General features: G+C 39.9%; 1 protein-coding gene across 2 annotated transcripts; it reads right to left on the minus strand.

Moving 5' to 3' along the window:
- Positions 1–158: 158 nt before the first annotated feature.
- Positions 159–21421, minus strand: xrn1 (5'-3' exoribonuclease 1). Of its 2 annotated transcripts, XM_041991773.1 has the most exons (41): positions 21195–21421; positions 20010–20242; positions 19477–19574; positions 18649–18758; positions 18451–18561; positions 18282–18367; positions 18102–18189; positions 17819–17987; positions 17557–17624; positions 17099–17236; positions 16834–16997; positions 15586–15675; positions 15174–15330; positions 14798–14917; positions 14536–14705; positions 14285–14402; positions 13898–13993; positions 12380–12483; positions 11911–12045; positions 11642–11804; positions 11181–11294; positions 10621–10719; positions 10424–10539; positions 10177–10323; positions 9483–9572; positions 8680–8815; positions 8530–8586; positions 8230–8362; positions 8058–8127; positions 7771–7966; positions 7595–7669; positions 7416–7499; positions 6578–6622; positions 6183–6263; positions 5913–6050; positions 5635–5770; positions 5389–5552; positions 5160–5273; positions 4292–4397; positions 3670–3854; positions 159–3564 (listed from the first exon to the last, which is right to left on the minus strand). In XM_041991773.1, exons 1-41 carry the CDS (start codon positions 21267–21269, stop codon positions 3193–3195), a joined length of 5151 nt encoding a protein of 1716 aa, XP_041847707.1. In that variant the 5' UTR covers positions 21270–21421; the 3' UTR covers positions 159–3192. The 2 variants fall into 2 exon arrangements, with proteins under 2 accessions (XP_041847707.1, XP_041847708.1); XM_041991774.1 differs by lacking the exon at positions 6578–6622.
- Between the last annotated feature and the right edge of the window lie 257 nt (positions 21422–21678).

Here is a 21678-nt window from a genome sequence, read left to right on the forward strand (position 1 = left end):
ATGTTTTGCTGAAGAATGATGTTAACAAGTATATACATTTCAGGCCATTACCTCACCCGTCTTCAGTTCTTTGTTTCTTTAGTTTTGCTTTTTGTCAGCAAATCAATCTCAAAAAAGTAAAATTTAAAAAAGGACACAAAACAATAGAAAAAAGCAGCCATGTTATAACAAGTGTTTATTACATGAATATGTACAGCACATTCCTGAATTAAAACAAGTCCACATCTTTTCATATGAAGAATTCTCTACTAAAAAAAGACAAAAAGACAAATGTGCTTCAATTTCTGAAAAGTTTTAAAACTTCCCCTTATTGCACCAGAGCCTGACAGACTTCAGTCCTACGGTTGATGTTGGGTTGCCGGCCAAGTAAGAAAAAAGAAAGACAGCAATTCCAGGATGTGCATCCTTAAAATACAGAAGTAAATCCAATTAATTTAGTCTTTACGACTGTTTCACAAGACCTCAAGACAATCTATAAAAAGGGCATTGATAAAATCCATGTTTAGAAAAAGAAAAAAAAAAAAAAAACTTTAAAATTGAATCCTGATATGTGAAGGAAGAAAATAAATCAAAGCAATTAAAACGGCTTTAGAGAAGCAACAACTAAGATCTGGCTAAAGTTACCAAAATCATAGCAAAGAGCCTGGAAACATAACACTGATACGTTACACTCTGGCTGAACCGAGACAGTTTCTATGTTTTAATGCTTGTGTCTGATCAGTACGACGGAGATTTTAAAGGAAGCTCAGAAATTAATTATCTGCTCTGTGAAGCTCTTGGGTCCTTATTACATCACTGAAAGGTAGCTTCTGCAATGACCCAAATATCAGTTAAAATCCATCCATTTTCTACACCGCTTAGGCCAATTCAGGGTCGAGGAGAAATTAGGAGGCCAGAGGCAGGGTATACTCTGGACAGGTAGCCAGTCCGTCGTAGAGAAACCACATAATTCATAAAATCCTTGTGCATTTTGATGTCAAGAATAAATGGCAATAAGTAAACAAACTTTCATATTCACACAAATAATCCACAAATGGAAAATCAGCAGTGACCATCCTGTTTAATTATCATACAGGGGGCACAGAAACTGCTTCAACAACTGATTATTCATTAAAAATCAAACTGAAGTGTCAACAACTTGCTGGCTACAGATTCCATGTCTTTTTTTTTTTTTTTTTTTTTTTTTACGTACAACACAAATGATTAAAAAAAATAAGATATTTGAAGATGAATCAAGAAATGAAAGTTCTTTTTATCAGTTATTAAAATCTTAATTGTGGTCACAACATCATAACACAACATAGACTTTTCCAAATTATCAACTTTAAATCAGAATAACTGATAAAGGTAAGCATGGTTTTCTTTGCATCTAAGTAAAACCAGTCTCTGTCCCCGCCACAGACAGAATAAAAGGTTGCTTTCAGAGACTTTAAATATGGCAGAGAGAGAGAAAAAAAGCTCTTTGGTCCAATAGAGCAAAGAAAAATAAGATATAACTGCATGTGCTGTCTGTGTGTGAGGAGGGCAGGGAAGGGTCGTTTTCCAATAACTAATCATTAACACATGATGTGTGCAGCAGTGTGCATTCAGCTTTCTAATTTGGCAGTGTTGTTAACAAACCATAAGTGGTTGCAAGATTATTTGAGTCTGAAAGAAATAAAAGGCTGTGAACAACTGACAAGACAAACATTAAAATCAGCTCATCAAACTTCACTGATCCGAACCAGACTTCTCATTTACTTTTTTCAAGTAGCTGTAGCCATGACAGAAGGCCCACATGTTTCCAAAATTACTACACTAACACTCGCTAAAGCAAACACAGCCATCACCAACATTCAGATGAGTTTTTTAAAATACATGCAAGTATGTGTCTGTAGCTTTTAGCCACTGCAAAGCAGATCTGAGGCCAGAATGTGAAGAGGGCTTCTAAAAAGGATGCATGTCCCTGAGAACCACAACCAAATTTTGATCCTTATTTCCTATAAAGTTAAAACCATCTGCACAGTGTGGACTTGGCTGGGTCCACGTTAATGCATGTTTGCCTACTGTGGAGCTCAGAGCAAAGACTCAGCAGCAGCACCGGAAATCGGTGTGAAAACTCCTTCTGCTGTCATACAGATAAATCAGGAGCTGCGTAGCATTTACTGCTGCATGCATGACTCAGATGATGTGTGCTTGTGCCCCCCCCAATCTGTAGTTTTACACCGATTTCATAGGAATTCTCTGGTTTGGCTTTTTCAGAGCAGTGTTTAACTTCACCGCATTACTACTTAGTCAACATTGCAAAGAAAATTTAGCCAGAAATGTTTCCAGGTCTGCTCTTCAGGAGAACCTAATGTCTAACGCAGATAAGTGTGCCAACCAGTTAGTAAAGGAGGTTTCAATCAGATGGGTCGGTTAACTCCTCTGATGAATAAATATTTTAGTTTTCTTTTTTTTTTTTTTAATGTTTCCAAACTCTCAATTTTATTTCTTTGCTTTGCCATGTGTGTTTGAAAGCTAAATTAATAAAAGTAGCAACATTTTAAAGGCAGTTTCAGTCATTATTTTTTATATTCCAAGAGCTGAAAATGGCAAATCACTAAATCAAAAATAAATTTATAACTGATTAAGAGTTAAGACTTGGTTGGGTCTTTTTAAGGTTTTGACTCATTGAGTATAACATTAACAAATCAGATGGGGTTAATATCTGAAGCAACAAAGGATTTCCTTTCCTATACCTGTGATGAACAGAACTCTAACATTTGGGTTTAATGGAATTCTACTGAATTACAGGAATCAGTCTTCCCCAAACAACAAGACAATAATACACCCCTCTCTCTTACACATCCTTTTAGCCAAATACACGTCAGCTTGTAGGCATCTAAGTGGAGATGGAAGTAATGACAACAAAATCGCTCTGAACTCCACTGAGTAGGCAACAGGACTCAAAGTTTCATAAGCACGCTGCTGTGCAAGAGGCAGATGGCAGTAAAAGTTGGATTCATTTAATTTGCTTATTAAAAAAAAACACCAAAACAAGTAAAACAATTCTATTTGTGACCCTGCAGCTGCTCTCTACTGTGAAATGTAGACAGCATGAGGTTTTGTTTAGAGATGCTGAGTCAGGCCACAAAAGAGCAGCTTTAAAACACCACAGTCCACACACACACGCACGCACACAACCATGCACGCGAACACATGCACCTCAGCTCACTCTAACACTTTAGCTGCCTCAAAGTTGACGGCCAACTTCCTGTGCTTCCTCTTAGAGGAGGAGCCAGGGGTGTGGCCTGTTGCTGGGACACTTTTTTGAGGGGGCGTGCGCGGGGATGCTGTTGTCGTGGAAACGCCATCTGGCATACCAGGACTAGATGAGGAGGTGTTGCTGTTGGCGTTAAGTTGGTGCGGCTGGTCGTATTTGCCGCTCTGTGGTTGACTCTGAGCTTGGCTCTGAGCTTGTGAATGACCAGAGTTCTGGTTCTGGGCTCTCTGTGACTGGTTCTTAGCAACAGTCTGACCGGCACTGTAAAACTCTCGAGTTTCTTTGTTCTTTCTGTTGGCTGTGGCTCGCTTTTTAGTCACCTATCAGAGTCAGAGGACAAGAAGGGAGTTGGATTTCAAAGTTTCATACAGAAAAAGCCTAATTAAAACATTTTTCTGCCCTTTTATGTACGTTTCTAAGCTCACCTGTAAAGGGATGAACTGGTTGTGTGAGCCGATGGGCAGAGAGGTTGTAGGCTGGGGGTGGGCAGCGCCAGGGAAGGTTCCTGCTGCTCCGTAGAACGCCTGGTTCGGGTGGTGATGGCGAGGAGGCAGGGTCATTCCCCACAAAGGGCCGGGGGCGTAACCCTGGGGGGGCAACAGCAAACCACCTGGCAAAAAAAAAAAAAAAAAATCACAAGACTTATTAGATTTCAGCATTTCTCTCTGTTCTGTCTCTATACATCTGATGTGACAATTCAGCATTGATAGAATCAGTTGATCATTTCTAGACAGCAAAAACTATGATGCGTAATGCTGACGATGAATCAATGTTACATCATTCCACACCTGGACAATATGCTGCAAACACCTTTCTATTCAACTCTTCAGCTGATTTGAAGTCACCTTTTAAAATGCTGCACATACACTTCAGAATAAGCAGATTTACATGAATTGCTTGGCCGTTTCTCTTCTCTAAAGGTGGAAACAGCTGTATGCTAATGGGAGTTAAATGTTTGCTTCACTGGCTATTATTTGAAACAGGCGTTTGCAGCTATGCAGATTACAGCAAACTACAAAGAGTTAATTGTAGGAGCAACAGGCTGACCTTGCGGGTTGAAAACAGGCATCATAGGTCCCATGGGTGGGGGTCGTATCTGACCTCTTCCTGGGTATATAGAAGGTGGGAGGGGGAAGCCAGATCCCACTGAGTTCTACAAATAAAAAGGAGGACAGAAACAGTCAGTAAGCTGTTACAGCAGAAGGATGCTAACAGAAACATGCTCAAACAATGAGAAGTTTTTTGTTTGTTTTGTTTATTTAAAGAATGAATAAAATTTGTCCACAAATCTTTCAAAGGCCTATTTACATTCTACTCTAAATACACATGCGGCTGAGCCTTTTTGCCAGTCTTCAGCGCCCTTTTCAAGCCTGTTTTCAAAGAGCTTGTGCATGCACAGCCTGACGTAGCAAACAAAGCAGTACCACCAGAAACCGCTGGGGCAGTGTTGTGTAGTACGGTTGAAGTGCAACCAGTGAAAGAAACAAAGAAGAAGAAAAAGCTGCAATGTATTTAATGGCCCCACAGACCCACACAGTCGACTGCAATGCCTAATTTCATGTCTCTTTTTGAGAATGTACATTATCATGATCTCCATCATTGCTGTGTTTGTGTGAGGTGAACTATGGATTCTGCACGGCCCTCTAGTGGATGTATTTTGTAACAACCATGCTAACGTAAAGGATACGTGGGAGTGTGTAGGCAGTGATGTTTGAGACAGATGCGCTGATTTACATATATAAAGGTAGAGTAAATGAGCCTTAAAAGTAGCTGCTAGTAAAAAATGGATGTAAAAGAATAAGGTTTGCAAACTGAGGCTTGCAGAGTCAGATGTAGCCCCTAAGATCAAATGCAGCATGCCTGCTTTTTTTTTTTTTACATCACTGTATGTGAGCGTGTGTGTAAGTGTGTATACCAGTCTTTGAACGGCAAAGAAGGCAGCTTTCTCCTTGGCATCATTTTCTGACTGGCACTGTGGACCATGAACCATCAACCCATTGGACAGCTTCACCTGACACACAACCAGACCCTGTGGGGACAAATGTTGGTGGGCATGGAAAAAAAAAATCTCCTGCCGTGGTATAAAAGAAAAATGGGAGGCAGAAAACTGTAAACCTTATAAAAGATAATATAAATGGAGTCACCTGTCTGTTCTGTATGAAGCTGAACTCAGGAAGTGCCATACCCAACCCCCCACACACACAAGCCAGCTCTGCCACTTTACTGGTCAGTGCAGCGTTAGCAGAACCGGCTGATGCTGGAGAAGGTAGTGGAAGTGTGTCGCTGTGGGGGGCGTTCATTTTTGCAGCTGGAAGGAGAAAATATGTGATGATAAGCAGAAGAACCCAAACATTCCTCTGCCTTGGTCTGTAATCTGGTCAACTATGTACCTAATTTCTTAGAAGACCTTCTCCTGTTCTGCTGCTGACCACTAGCGAGAGCAGTATTCGGCATCTCTTGCGGTGATGGACTTTCTTTTCCAGCGCTGTCAATCTTAAGCATCTCTTTCAGCACCAGGGTTCCCTTCTGCGAAGAAAATATATATAAAAACAAAAACAACAACAAAGAAGAAAACACAACCTCATTCTTAAGCCAGATAGTTCATTAAATCCTTAAAAAAAATCACACAAGAACATCAGCTGAACGAATCTGCACCTCAGATACTAACCATGGCAAACGATTGTGGCGAGAGCGGCCCGTCTGGCTGGCTGTTGGGCTCCTGCGGTGGAGCAGGAGGAGGCGGTGTTTGCTGGCTGCCCTTAGAGATCTTTAAACTGGCAATGAGGTCTTCAAATTCAGTCGTAGCCTAACACAGAGGAGTGAAATTAGATGGTTACGTATTATTTTAATCAAGATTTTGACTCATCTACTGTCTTTATGCCGATGAAAACAAAACAAAGACAGAAAATCTAGCTGGGCATTTGTGGCTGTTTTGTACCTTATTGGCCATGTTCTGTGAAGGGAAAAGGGAGCTGAGATCTTCATTTTTCTTCAACAGTCTGATCCCACCCGGTGGAGGCTGCAAATTACACAGACCCATTGTTTTCGTGTGACATGAATATGGCCACACTTAAACACATCTGACACAAGCTTCTCAACACTGAAAAAAGGGGTAACTTATACAACAAAAAAAAACAAAAACAAAAAACAAAACAGAAAACTAAGATTCATGCTAATAAGTACTACAGGTCAAAACTCTTATAGTGAGGTTAAGGAACTGCAGGACACCATGCGCCTCACGCTGCTGACAACCAGTTGGGTTTCATTGTGGATTATGCTACAAAAATACTGCTGAGGCATCTAAGTATGCTGTGTACATGTGTGTATACTCACAGCTTTGTTGGCATGCTGGTTTTTGCTCGGTTGTGGACTTTCTCCCTAGAATAAAACACAGAAAAACTTTATCCTTTTGCTATAAACACAATAACTTTAAATGATATTCATGAATAAAGAGAAAAACAAGATTTTTGCCATTTTGTTCTAATTATCTGGCTAGTTTTCTAGACTTCAGGTTGGATGTTTACCTCATGCAGAGTTTGACAGATACAAACCAACAATCTCTGCAGGTTTAACAAGCTAACAACATGACTCCTCTTAAACCTGCTCCTGAAACTAGTCACTGAATCATTTAACCCTGTTAATATTGGTACTGTGGAATGATTAAAATGGTTTTATAGCAATTAATTGCATCATTTTCTGTGATTAATCACAATTAATTGTATTGGTACGCACAAAATTCAACAATGGATTAAAAAGCAGTGTATTCTACACTTTTTTCCCTAAATACTGCTAAAGGTTCAGTAGCTTTTAGTTTACAAATAATTTTAAAAAATTGCATTTTAAACAGCATTATTCCTTTTCACAGTAACAGTTTACATTTTTGTTGTAAATCTAAAATAATAACGTTAATGTTAAGAAATCAAATATGTCCCAAGTCTGTACATTTGTTTGTGCGTACAGACTTGGCGAAATAAATTATTCTGATTCGGATTCAGAACCAGCCAGCAAATGACTTTGAATGTTAATTGTCAGCGATTACTAATTAACGAGCTAACAATAATAACGCTATATCGTGACAACGCGTTGTCCTAATTAATATACACCTAATAAACACCGTAATGCATCCCTAGAACATGTCTCCTTTATTTTTCCGTAAAGAACACACACTTACATTGTTGTGCCAGTGAGCAGGAGGCTTGCTAGGAGGACCCGTCTTCTGCAGAGACTGCCACACATTGCTGTACTCCTCTTTACTCTGGGTGGAGACAGAAATGAAGCAATCCACGTATAGATAAGGCAGTACTTCAATTTTTACCCGACATGTAGAGAAAGACTGGAGCCTGTGTTTACCTTGGCTTGGTGTTTCTGGTTGAGACCCTTAGACGGAGAGTTTCTGTTGCCCTGAGAAGTAGCCTTCATCCCGCCCTGTTTGATGTTATGCCACAGATAAAGAGGAATTAAGAGGCAGAGAATGACACATTAAGACTTACTTTTAAGGCTGTACTGTGAGCATCTTCCGATCGTACCTGTGTGGGTACGAAGGGCGATTGAGAGGAGTGGTTGAGGCCTAACAGCTGATGGCGTGAGCCAAGGTTGGCAGAGGCTGCGGGCTGAGGTTTGACGATGGCGGTGAGTTTGTGCGAGTGGTGATCCACTCGGGCTCCGTGGGAGAGGTTGATCAGGGCGAAAGGAGGCAGGCGGTATCCACGGGGTGACGTACACCTGAAGCAGCAGACAGACAGGAAAAAGAAGAGGCTTTCAACTCGGCTCATGTTTTATGAGACCAGTTTGCTGCAGCATCACAGTTGATTACCTGATGTTGAGACCTCCAGCAAACTCCTCATCAAACAGGACTTCATAGAGAACCTCTGCCTCACGATCAGCTGTGCACACACACACACACAGACACTAAAATTATTAGTCTGTAGCTTTTGGTAGAATTTTTGTGGATGTATAATGAAATCAACAGAAGTAAGAATGCTCGCCTCCTTTAATGCCGATGATGGTCCCTCTGAGTCCCAGCGGGACAGTGAAGCTCTCTCTGATGTTGATGACTCTGTCAAACAAGCGATATTCTGCATTCGGGTCTGGAACCACACCCTGCTGCTGCTCCAAGGGCTACACACACCAACACACACATTTCCACTTCAGTTCAGTTTAAACTCTCACACAACTCTTTTCTGGTTTTCCTCTCTGGGTTACTCTCAGTTTTCCTTTACATGAATCGACCTGGAATATATGAATAGAAATGACCTTAAAGTGCATTTAAGGACACATTTACTAACCCTAAAGAGGAGATGAGGCTTGACTGTCACACGGACTTTCTTGGTGCTTTTCTTCATCTAAAAAGAAAGAATAATGGCATAGTGAGATGACACAGTGGGTTTGTAATGTTGGGAGGCAGATCAGTTGGAAGCTTTTCAAGTCAGAGTCACCTTGGTCTTCTCTACCGCTTCCTCAATCCTCTCTACAATAGCAGCATCCAGAACTTGGAGGTCACATGACGTCCGGCTGATGGAGCTGACTGGATGACTTTTCAACCATGAGGTAATTTCAGCCACCTTCTCTGCCCTGTTGGGTGGCCAAACGGATAAAAGTTATTTATAATGTGCTGAAAAACAGCATGCTGTAGAAAAAAGTTCAAACAAAAGGAAATGCTCTTTGCAAACAGAAATGTTTACAACACTTACTGCAAGAACAAGATGATAGTTTGGGACACAATCAGACCAAGTTGAATTAGTCTGATCCACCGCTTTACTGCCTCAACTTTTATTCATTTTTAAGTTGTGTTTCACCAGCTGTTTAAAGTGATCATGAATAATCACTTTGATCACAAACAAGGTAATCACATGCAATAAATAAAGTCCTTGACTCTGCTGAATACATTTCATAGTGTGCTGTGCATCAGGTAGCATATGATGACCAGTATTTTTTCCCCCTCTGTTTCCACATTTATATAGTTAATGATGATTGAATAAACACTGATCGCTCTGACAGAGCACAGCTGTGTTGGGAGACTCCTCTTTTCAACAGAAAACTATCTTCCCTCCATTTAAGGAAAGTAAATAGATTTGACAAACTGTGGTGGAGATTAGAGGTGAGGTAATCAAGAAATCCAATCAGAAATTACCTGCTTCGCAATCCATATTGAGGAGGTACCAAGTATTTTAAAATCAATAAACCCCCCCCTTCCAGGCTGTTTTCAGGGTCAAAATATCTCTTCTGTTTGGCATCTTACCCGTTTTGGTCTTCTGCAGGCCAGATGTCGTCTTCGTAGAAAACATCATCGTGACTGTTTCTGGACACTGTGTCAAATACCTCAGAAAATCTACGAAAACACAAACAGCACCATGACTTATAAAGATCTGAGTTTTACAAATCCATTCGTCTCAACCTTTGTTTATCCCCTTCTAAGCCACTGATATTGACAAATTCTAGTTTAACTGACCAGACCACTTTTATGTACTCAAAAAAAAGAGACAAATGTTTTATTATATGTAACTCTCTCAAATTACTAAGGAAGTGACCCAAATCCGATTTTTTTGCCCCTATGCGACCTGTATCTAATCTTTTCATGACAGTCTGAACGACACAGATCCAATTTTTTCAAATGCGGCCCAGGCCACTTGGACATGTGGTCCTAAATCCGATACGTATCTGATGTTTTGCCATGCGACTTCAGTCTGAACGGCCAGGACGCATTAATCCGACCTACACCTCATACACAACATTGTTTATAAACTCCTTGTCTGTAAAGGCGCTCACATATTTGATCATATACAAGTCACATTTAATTGGAAATGTGAACGGACTCTCAAGAAAATAGGATTTCACAAAAAAATCCTAATTGAGCATTATGCCCTGCAGTGTGAACCTAGCCTAAGTCTCACTCAGCAGCAGCTCAGTGGTAGATAAAGAGAAAACAATTTTACCTGTCTAGGTATTCAGCTAGCAGCTCCTCAACAGCAGCAGAGTAGAGCCACTCTTTCTCCGTTCTCTTGGTGTATCCAGGGACCTCTTCGTTCTTCTTGTTGAACTTCAGGTTCAGGCCAACGTTAGCTTTTTGCTCCCCACATGGACTGGACACAGTGAAGGTGAACACGGCGCAGATGTGAGGCAGCAGAAAAACAGTGTCTAATTTTTTTTGTCTAAATGGAGTTAAAGATTTTACACACTCACTTCTTTTTAGAGCCTCGACCAATGAAGATGCTCCCTGAGAAGCGAGAAACGAGATAGCCGCTGATGCCGAGACGGGAAGCCAGAATGTATCCTGGGCAGTACTTGACAGAGTATTTCTACAAAACGCACACACAAAAAACAAAGATGAAACACTCAGAGTTAAACTCAGATCTCATCTTTATGAGAGCGCGTCTTACGTGTTGATTTTGGATCAAGTGCTCCAGCGGCGGCTCATGGGGCACACTGAAGACCACTCGTATCCGACCGTCCTTGATGACGTCTTGAGAATCTTGCACCTGTTACACAAATTTGAGGAAGGGAAGGTTTAAATTCAGCTGCAGGTATTAATAAGGTTTTTTGCCCAAGCTTGCTAAGCAGTTCAGTGCAGGATTACTATCATTTTCCTGAGGTGTGTTCTCGTTCAGGGCATCCTGTCTTCATTCTCTTTGCTTTTAATAAGATTTGTGTCATTTTTTTGCGTGGAGCTAATGCTAACCACCGGATAAATGCTAATAAAACTTGTTTGGTCTCTACAACAAAGGTCAGAAATGCAAACTCAGCGTGACTCCAGTGAAATTCTTAAAAATGTGTTTCAAATGCGTCTTTTAACTAAACTTTACAGTCTGATATGTAGCATTTTTCATAGCTAGATGAGCAGTATTGTTTAGGCAAAAGTAAGCACATCTTGCTTGGAAATCAACATGTTTTTAAAAAGCAAAGGGATTAGTTATCTTTGCTTTGAGAACTGATAACATACCTCTCCCATGGCACTGTAGTACGGGGTTCCCACCATGAAGACTGTGGTTGTTTGAGGAAACAGCTCGTCCAAGCTCTTGAAGCAGGTTAATGATGAGTAAAAGGCCTTAATGTCCTGAGAGAATGAAAGGAGACATTGATGTTAAGGCTAAGATACAGAGGTTATAGAGGTTGATGGTCATAATATCAGATTCATGTCTTAACATTTAAAAAAAAAGAAAAAGATAAAACACCAACTTCAGACACAACTTAGCGTTAAGACAGAAATCATGAGCTGTGCACCTGCTATCTTTCTGACTAACATTTGTCATGTATGGACAGAAACATATTTGTATTTACTAGTTTTATTTAAAAATGAAGAGAAATTTGGCTTTGTTGCTCTGCTGCAGAGGCAGATTATTTTGCATCTTGATAATTGTGTCTGCACAGAAATAGTGGAAACTATGTATTGTGTGTCGCTACCTTAACCACAGTCTGGTAGGCAAAAGGAAGGATCTGTTTGGCCCACTGTTTCTCCAGTTCCACCACTCCACTGGCTTTAGGGACGTATTTTCTTCCTGTCAGCAGCTGGCCGTACAAAAGCACCTCTGTCTCATTCACAATGATGCCTTTTCTTTTCATGTAACTGAGAGAATAGATGGGGGGAACTTAAAAACAAACCTGAAAAATAAAAACGTCCATAGTGTTTTCTTGCTCTGTTTGTTAGATTTTTTTTTTGTTTTGGATCTTACTATTCAGTGATTCCCTGCATATCCTTAAGCCATTCCTTCTGCTCTTTGTCAGACACACTGGAGACTGTTGTAGGAGGGGGAGAGGAGGGCCGGTCGTACACTTGCTGGACTCCAGGTGGTTCCTCTAAAGCAAATCTAAAAGAAAGGTTTCAGAATCTTAGTTTTGCTACCTGCTTAATTTTTAAAACAAACTGTCGGTAAGATTTTACGATGTGGTAATTAAAACCCACCAAGACGAGGTATTAAGAAAGATGTACATCTGCCTTCTTAATTAAGATACTCTTTTGATTTCATTGTATATAAATATGATGAAAGGCTTCACAATACACTGATTATCTACAAGAGAGAACTCTATCCAGTGCATACCCGACCAGAAAACAGCAAGACCCAGCTTAGCTGAAAACAAACAACAACAACCACCAGAGACACATTTAGTGCATCATTACAGCCAAAGGCTGCTAATCCTTACTTCGTTTCCCCGTCTGACACTGCAATGATGCGAGCTTCCTCTAGATGGGGCCAGTTGACAAACACAGACTTCCCCAGGACTTGTTGAGCGACCTCGTCACATATCTAGAGACATAAAGGACAAAGACGGAGTACAGGTTATGGCAAGAGCTGAAACCAAAGTTCATTCTGTTCTATTTGTTCTTGTTTGTTACTCTTTCTGCCTTTAAATTAGCCTCTGACTGGTGAAAATGTTGCAAGATCAGAATGAGATTGTGTGATTGTCTTAATCACTGAAGATTATTCCAGTTCATTTCTTTAATTAACTACTGGGTTGTGTTTTGAGGTGTTGTGCATCAGTACTGTGAAGAATGAGTAGATAAACTGCTGCATAAGATATTTTCCTTTACATTTCTGTGTGATTTGTACTAGTGAGGTCAGATACAAGTCCTTAAGTCTTCTTCCTACATTTTTATTTTTCCTGCTACAGTTTGATATCAGGCATGTCTTTGCATCCTGTGTACACCAGTTTAGATTGGTAGATTAAGGTCATGATGTTGACCTCTAGCAAAGCATTTTTCAACTCCAACAGGTGTGATTCTGGGATTATTCACTATTGATATTTTTAATCTGATTACTTCTAATGTTCCTGCAAGCTTAACACAGCAGAAAGCTTGTTGCACAGATCCATTTAGGAATTCAACCAATCAGATGAAGTGAGTGTTGAAACCAGTAAAAAGCAAGTTTAGGTTCAAATTTAGACAAACATAAAGTTTAAAATTTAAAGTTTGGATGAAGAAATAGCACAAGATCTTTAACTCAATTGCCCAATATGAATGTGAATGTCCTCATATTACAGCTGATAATCGTCTCTTTAAGCCCATAATTATCATTGTTTTATTAACCCAGTGATTTAATCTATACATTCATTCTCTGTACCGCTTGGTCCATTATGGGTCGTGGGTAAGCTGGAGCCTATCCCAGCATTAACAGGTGAGTGGCAGGGTACACCCTGGACAGGTCACCAGTCCATCACAGGGCCAACACACAGGGGACAAACCACCATTCTCACACACACACACACCTAGGAAGAATTTAGAGTAATCAGTTAACAAGACATGCATGTCTTTGGACAGAGGGAGGAAGCCAGAGCACCTGGAGAGAACCCACGCATACACGGGGAGAACATGCAAACTCCACACAGAAAGGCCACTGCCCTCAAGGTTTGAACCTCCCCCCCAACCGAGATTCGAACCAGCGACCTTCTTGCTGTGAGGCTGCGGTGCTAACCACCACACCACCTATAATCTATACATGTACCTGCATTAATGTTGTAGTCTGTAAATCTATAAACAACAGGTAATCGGTTCTGCACGCATGCATCTGCAGATTTTAGCGTACATAGAAGAAGAAAAAAAAATCAGTTTATTTAGCTGAATGTAAATGAAGACTCCTCAGGGATGGTTTAAACCTTTGACAAGAAGGACAGTATTTTATCTTACCAATAAATCATTTGGGCTTATTGACAGTTAATACTCACCGTCTCCACCTCCTGGGTGGGGAGGATTTCAAGAATCGTGTTCTCCCCTCTGCTACTCTGCTGGAACACCACCACCCCACTCTTCTTCTTATAAAACTACACTCAATAAAAGAGGATGTGAATGAGAAAGTTGCACAAAGAGATTAAAAGGAGAGAAAAACATTTCTCTACATGTCACTCGTTATTTTTCTTTTTATCATGTAACTTCAGTTTTGAATTCAAAGTGGAGTGAGAGAAATAACAAAGCCATATCTGATGGACATATCAGTATGTTGACAGTGAATCTGAACTGCATGTAACTGTTTGCATCAAAGTGAAACTGAATTAAAACTATACTGAAAAAAACATTACTTAAAACTGAACATGTTAATGCCAATCCAGAGCTACCTTGTGTCTGATGTGCTGCAAGGTGGGAAAGCCACAGAAGTAAAGAGCCGAGCGGTCAAGGCGCTTGCTGACGTAATCTGGAGGTACTTTCCAAGCGTCCATGGGGATGTGTGTTTTCCTGGAGCAAATAAGCAACTGTTTGGTTCGTAGTCAAACAAATCAATATATATATATATATATATAAATGTTCTTTTTAGAAATGACACAAGGTAATTTAAGACGGATCATTCAGTATTAGTGAGCATATCTACCTGGCACGGCAGTGGATGATGTCGGGGAACAGATGAGGCAAAGCAGAGGTGTATGTGAAGTCTTCTTCATGGTCATAAGAGTAGACGGCACACTCTGTGTGACAATTTCTGGCCTTCTCTTCTTTTGTCAGCTTGTTATTACAAGGCTCCATGGCTGCTAGCAGGCACCTCTGTTTAACACATGCACAACATCCATGAGTAAGACTTATGTATAAGATGTTTGCCACCAGTAGGGAAGATGCATCTGCACGTGTGTGCATACCTCATCTATGAAAGGAATGAGTACCACAGCTTCCCATTCCTGCTGTTTGCCATTGAGGTCAGTTTTGAAGTCAAGAGGATAATACTCAATGATAGGTGAGTTTTCACTGGTCATCAGGTGCTGAAAGGTCAAAATAATACATTAATATCAATATCTATATTTTGTGTATGACAGTAGAAATGGCTAAATATGCTAATTTAAAGTATTCTTTCACAGGTTTGTGGTGATAGTTAAACCATTTTGTTTTGGGTAAAGAAGCAGTAAAGTTTGGATGGATCAGATTTTTCTTTACTGCTTTTGTATACACGTTATAAATATGTACATTCTAACACTAGAGCATGAACATGTTGATGCATCTTTTCTGTATGCGTGTTACCCTGTAGCATTCAGGCAGCAGCTCCATGCTGGCAGCAGGAAGGACTGCCAACAGCTGCTGGAAGGGCATGAAGGGTTTCCCGAGGTCAAAGGTCAGCTTTAACCCAGATATATTCCTGATGTCAGACAGGAATGGAGCATAATGGAAAGGGTAGTACCTGGGGAAATTACAAAAACAATATTTCAATACTAATGTTTTTTAAAGGAAAAAAAAAAGATCTTGAGGGATTTAATGCTCTTGCTACTGTTTCATCAAATCAATACACAGGTTTCCATTACAGGAAGCTTCAATAATTCATAACCATTCATGTTCTCTTAATTTGTTTTACCAGGATTCTGTTTAGCTAAAGCAAAACTTGCAGCACAGGCACATATAAAACTAAAAAAAAAGAGCAGGGAGTTAATGTGCTCACCAGCTCCAGGACTGGACACCATGGTAGTAGTAGTGAAGAATCCACTGGATTCCTTCCACGTAGCATCTGGCTTGCTTAGCTAGAAACTCGCTGCAGATAGATGAAATAAAAACAGTTCAGGGTAACTTAAAAATTGGAAACCTGTATGTTAGTAAGCATTATTTGTCAAGTTTAGCAGCACCCGAAGCTAATTTTCCTGAGCTTCAAACAAATTTTGCTCATCACTTATTAGCTCTCCTGCATCTCTCAGAGCAACAGCAGGACTTCCTGAGGAAAATATGTCATCAACGGTTATGCAACTGCTGACATGAGTTATATGATCTGCAAAGTTTATTCACCACAGCAGTTTCTGATTATCTGGTTGCTTGTACTCAGCCCTTTGGCACTATGTCCTGCTGCACCTACATGAAATACAACAGCAGGTGTGCTTTAAGGTGCCCACACACTCCTTGCGTCAAGACCAACTGCGCTGTGACTAAATTGAACCCATAAACATTTTCCGACCTGATGAAGGTAAATTAACTGGAAACAAACAGCCAGAGACTCATTTACAGAAGAGAAAGCAATAAAAATTAGTTTTGTTCCACAATGCTAACAGAGTCTACACTGTGTAACTTTTGCACCACTCACCACACACTCATTAATCTCCCCGCTGGTAGAAAGAAGATTTCAGAATATCAGTAATAACATTCAGCTCTGTGTGTCAGAAGTGAGGAGACATCTGTGTATACTGCTAATATAAATATGCTAATTCTTATTGCTGTTTACTGCACTACCATTTGTGTAAACTAATAATCTTATTCTACTTTCAGTCTGGTTTTTATTTACTTTTAGTCCTACTTCACTGTTTCATCAATGTCTATATTTATTTATTGTATTTTTATTCTGATTTTATCCCGTACTTTAATAAATGACAGACCATGTTGCAACGTAATCCTACAACGTTTTATCTGCCTTCAGTGTTTCTCTGTCTATAGGAGAAAGGAGCATTTCTTTCTTTCTTTTACTTGGTTTGGTAACCGTCTCCTGAAGCTGTACACTACACGTGCATCAGCACTACTTTCATTATCCTCTTGGTTCTGGCTGACTGTTTCCATTCAGGTGTGGCGCATTCTTGCAAACTAAGTAATAAGCACAAGCCGGACAAACCTGATCTTTTCTATAATGGCAGACTCCTGTAACACTTTCAGGCCTTCTTGAGTTTTAAAACCTAAACACAGTTTACTAAAAGTTTTTATATTAACTCACTCAGACACCACATCCACACCCATCTTGGTCATATAGTATGTGCGCTTGTATTGTCTGAACTCGGTTTCAAACATATCGTCCTCGTCCTCCTCATCATCTGCCCCTGCTCCTTTTCCTTCTCCAATCCCTTTTCCTGATGAGGCACTGAGACCGAGGGCAGAATGCTTGACACGTAAAAAAAAGATCATAAAATGTATTAATAACGGGAAAAGCATTATGAAACTGCATGTATGTCTGTCATTTCTTTTATTCGCTGCATCCTCACCTCTTTCATTTTGGCATCTCTGAGGGCTGCTTCATCCTCGGCTGCCAGACCAGCCGACTCATTCAGATATTTGTTACCAACTTTACTCTCAAACCACTTTAAGTCCACAAAAACCTCACTAAAATGTTCCCGGTCAAACTGGAGGGACACAGGAACAAGGAGAGAAATTTTATCATTTTATGATGTATTCAGAACGAAAAAAATATCAAAGCTTGTACAAAATTAAAAAAATAAATTAATATATGTGATAGACTCTAATCAGCTGTAACTTTATGACCACTGACAGGTGAAGTGAAAAAAACTGATCTATCCATCACTGATGCTCTACAGCTAATCTTTAAAAGCAGCTAAACTTTGATCATAGTATCCCCACAGCTGCAGCTCTGGTGGGATATTCCGAGTGGTCCAGTTAAGGAAAACTAGTGAAGCACTGACAAAAGATTAAAGCAAAGTCTCACCTCTGCAAGTTTCTCCAGGTATTTCCCAAAGTTTCTGAGGTTTAAGTGGCCATTCTCATTCAGATAACCTAAATCATAAAACATGATTCAGTTATAATTATCTACATTAGATATATTATAAAGTCAGGAAATGTTGATTTATCACCACTGTTGGCATGTGCAAACATTTTATCTAGCTGGATGAGTACAGAGAGAAGCACCACTTCAAATCCACAAGGAACTCTTATATATGGACTAAAATATGAATGATGTAATGTCTTACCCCCCAGGCTTGGTAGTGCACTGATGTAAGTCTTGTACAGCAAAGGCAAAGCATCGTGGTTGATGTGAAGATGAGGAAGGTGAGGGATGAAATCATTTCCTACAAGGAAGCCCATTAGAATCCAGTCATCTATTACTCGCTCCAGGTCATAATCAGAGCCCATCTGGTTCTGAAAAACAGCCACAAACACAATAAAAATTCAGATTGTGTGTCATATATCAAAGTTAGAATAAAAAACATCTTCACAACTACTGTAGAAGATGGGTCTATGTCTGTGTTTTACCTTTAGCTCTGAGAACTCATAGTCTATGTATTCTCTCATCAGAGACAGGTGAAGCAGGTGAAAGGTTGTTTCCTCTGGAGCTGTTATCCTGGAGAAGAACAGAGCAGGGTTTAAACTACAGTCTACGCAGAGTACGGCAAGAACAGCTACTAAATTAGAAAAATCAGAGAAACAGAAAACCTCTTCTGGGATTTCTTCCCTCCAAAACGAACTTCCTCTCTGAGCAGGGAGAAATTTGGCTCATGGCTGGTTAAACCCAACATGATCTACAACACAAAGAAAAAGGCCAGGATGAGCAACAATGTACGCGCATCCTTGTTTTTACCAGTCTAAGAGTCTTAAACCGTACCAAGTCAGCATCCAGGCCATACAGGCAGTGGCGGGTGTTGGGATCATGATTGGGTTTGCCGTTCTCAGAACGAATAAACTCCATGATCTTATGTTCTCCCTCCCCTGGTGTCTATGAGGTAGAGGACACACAAACTTAATACAAGCAACATTGTCACAGGTTGTCTCTGAATCAGTCAATGCTGCAGATGAAGCCCACCTCATGACCAGACAAGTAGACTTTGACATTCTGCCACAACTTGTCAGTGGAGAGCTTGTTATGAACAAAGTACTTCAGCTGTTCCTGCAGTCTCACCATGAAATCCGTGCCTGGAGGAGATAGGATTAAAAGAGATGCTGACTTTCAAGAACAGCATGTTTATGTGTTCTTTTCTAGCATTCTGAAAGCTGTTAAACTTTACATATAAATGATGGTAAAAGTTTAAAAGTCCAGTGCAGACTAGCTAGGAACAGACCAGAGACGCCATCGTGATGAAGTACACACTGATAAAAAAATCTTGCTCAAGTTTAATCCAAATCAAACCCTGATTCAACACACTGATAAACCCAAAATCTGTTTGCCTCACTCTGTGATTCCCAACCCTGGTCCTCAAGGCACACTATCCTGCAGGTCTTAGATGTCTCCCTGCTATGACATACCTGATTCAAATTAATGTCTCATTGGCAGACTTGTGCAGAGCTCGTCAGAGATCTATTTAATTTGAATCAGGTGTGTTGCACCAGGGAAACATCTAAGACCTGCAGGATAGTGTGCCTTCACGACCAGGGTTGGGAATCACTGGCCAGACTGTACTGATTTTGATGGACAAAAACAGGTCTGATGTGCCAACATCAACACAAAAACCGCAAAGCTTAAAATGAGTAAAACTTTGCCACTTTTTATGTTTAAGAGCCACTGTATTGTGCTGAAGGGCTAAAAATCTCACGTGGAACCAGAATCAGTGATAGTGGCTGACTGGGCCAAATAGTGAAGAATATAAAAAGAAACTAAAGAAAATGTGTGTGTTTCTCTTTAGATCAGCCTTACCAGGAGTAATACAGTTGGAATCGAAGCGAGCTTCTGTGGGGAGTACCTCTCCTTTATCCAAAGCTTTCTTTATCTTTTCCTCTGCTTCTTTGGCAGACCTAGACACATAGACACCCACACGCAAGTTGAAGAAAAGAGAGTAGGTCAGACTAATGGTCTAGATGCACAGTCTCTGCCTACGCTTTAATTTATTCTCTCTTTGCAACCTAAGCTGAAAATGCTGCATTTAATTTCTGTCCCTCAAGAGATTATGTAGCTCTATTATGCATTTATACTTTGCATATATTGTACTTGAATTTCTAACTGTATCGTCAAAAATTTTAAACCAAACGTGCCAATATATTCAGGAACAGAGCTAATATGCTAGTTAGAAAAATGTGACAAAATGTGCACTTTGGATTGAATGCAATGATGCAAATGTGTTAATAAGAACAATTTTTTTTCAAACCTATTTCTAGCAAAGCTTTAAAATATTTATATTCTATGTTAAAAAAATAAACATGTCAATGTATTTATCATTCATCCATCTGCACCTAAATCTACGTCCTCTCTGCTGGTTCATCTTTGCTCTTGGCGCCACACCGTCCACAGCCATGAAGAAAACCTTTCGTGGCTTGATGATCCTGAAGAGCACTTCCAAGTAATGGAAGATGTCAGCAAAAATCTTTTCCTCGGAGATGCGAAAGTGGACATCTTCATCATTTGGGTGAGAGCACTGATGGATGATGCCATTCATGTCCAAATAGAGATTGTCAAATTCTGGGATCTGAGATGAGAGAAAAGAGGGAGAATGTGATGCCTTTTTCCAAATTTACTGCAATATTTCTGTTAAATGACCAACTTAAAATATTTGTTATTCAGTAATGAAAACCATCCTGATTTAAGGTTGTTTTGCTGGCTGAAAACGTCGATCACAAAATACAAGTACCCATCCAGCCTGACATACAAAAACAAAAACTCTGACGCTCAAGGCCAGTTCTCATTTAGGCATACATCACATTTCTAGGTCCATTATAAAGCTCTAAAGCTACTAACATATTACCGTTTTGTTGCTTTAATATATGGATAGCAAGCTCGTCTTAAACCGACAGTTATCATACAGCTGATGAAACTCCTGCTAAAGCATTGAAATACTAAGTTCCGTAACACACGGAGGTAAGACGCTTAAGTATGAATTAAAGTAGTCTATATGACCAAGGTATGTGACAAATATCAATTAAATAGTACCACCTTAAATACAGCTCTAAAACTTAACGTTACCTGTGTTTATAAAGGGTAGATTAAAAAACACAGGTCGCCGCAACATGAGTCTGGTTAGCGCCATATCCCATAATTAGATAGTTCGGTGATTATGAGCTGTTCACAGTTGTTCAGAATATTTTTACCCAACAATGAGACACACTATCAGGTTGTAACAGCTTTATTAATATATATTTTGACTTAAATAAAGCAAACGAGTGTGAGTAAAATACAAAATTAGCACGCTACTTGGTGAAGGAATGCGCACAAAAACGTAGTATTTACAATGTGTTTCATTGTTTTATTTTAAAAGATTTGTTTTTAAAAAAAATGAGAATTGTGCATTTTTCCGACAAAATATTGCTTATCTATGTAGAGTAAAAGTTCCACGGCCCGCTGTAGCTCGCTGATAGCAAACAGCTAGCTATGCTAACACCGCGGCTATCGGCAACAAACGACAATCATCGCTGGTTTTCTACCTGGTGTTCTTTGACAACTTCACTGAGGCAAGGATATCGCTCGGAAATCCAGCGGTAAAATTTCGGAACTCCCATCTTCACCACAAAACTTGTAACTCTTGTATCAAATGTTTAGCCGTAAAAAGTGAAATCAGGTGTTTAGCTATTAAAGTAACTAAACCAAGGTCTGATAGGGTAATATAACTTGAAGTCCGGTTTGTTTCCACGGGCCGCTAAATCGCTTGTTGTCCGCTTGCCCTCAACTAAAACATTCCGCCACTACTCTGGAAACAGTGAACAATGGTTCCGCGTTATTGTGTTTTGTTTTGTTCTGCTTCTGAATGATTTAGTCCTCTCGCTTCATTGGCCTCTGTGGTAGACCGTTCCCATCAGAAGTCAAAAAATTATTTAAAAACAACCCTTAAATAAATAAATAGAATGCTTTTTTTTTTTTTTACAATTCATAAATAAGTGTTTTCTGTTTAATAAGTTTTGTTGAATAAGA

This window comes from Melanotaenia boesemani, chromosome 8 (genome assembly GCF_017639745.1).
Source record: "Melanotaenia boesemani isolate fMelBoe1 chromosome 8, fMelBoe1.pri, whole genome shotgun sequence".
In the NCBI taxonomy this organism is placed as follows: Eukaryota; Metazoa; Chordata; class Actinopteri; order Atheriniformes; family Melanotaeniidae; genus Melanotaenia; species Melanotaenia boesemani.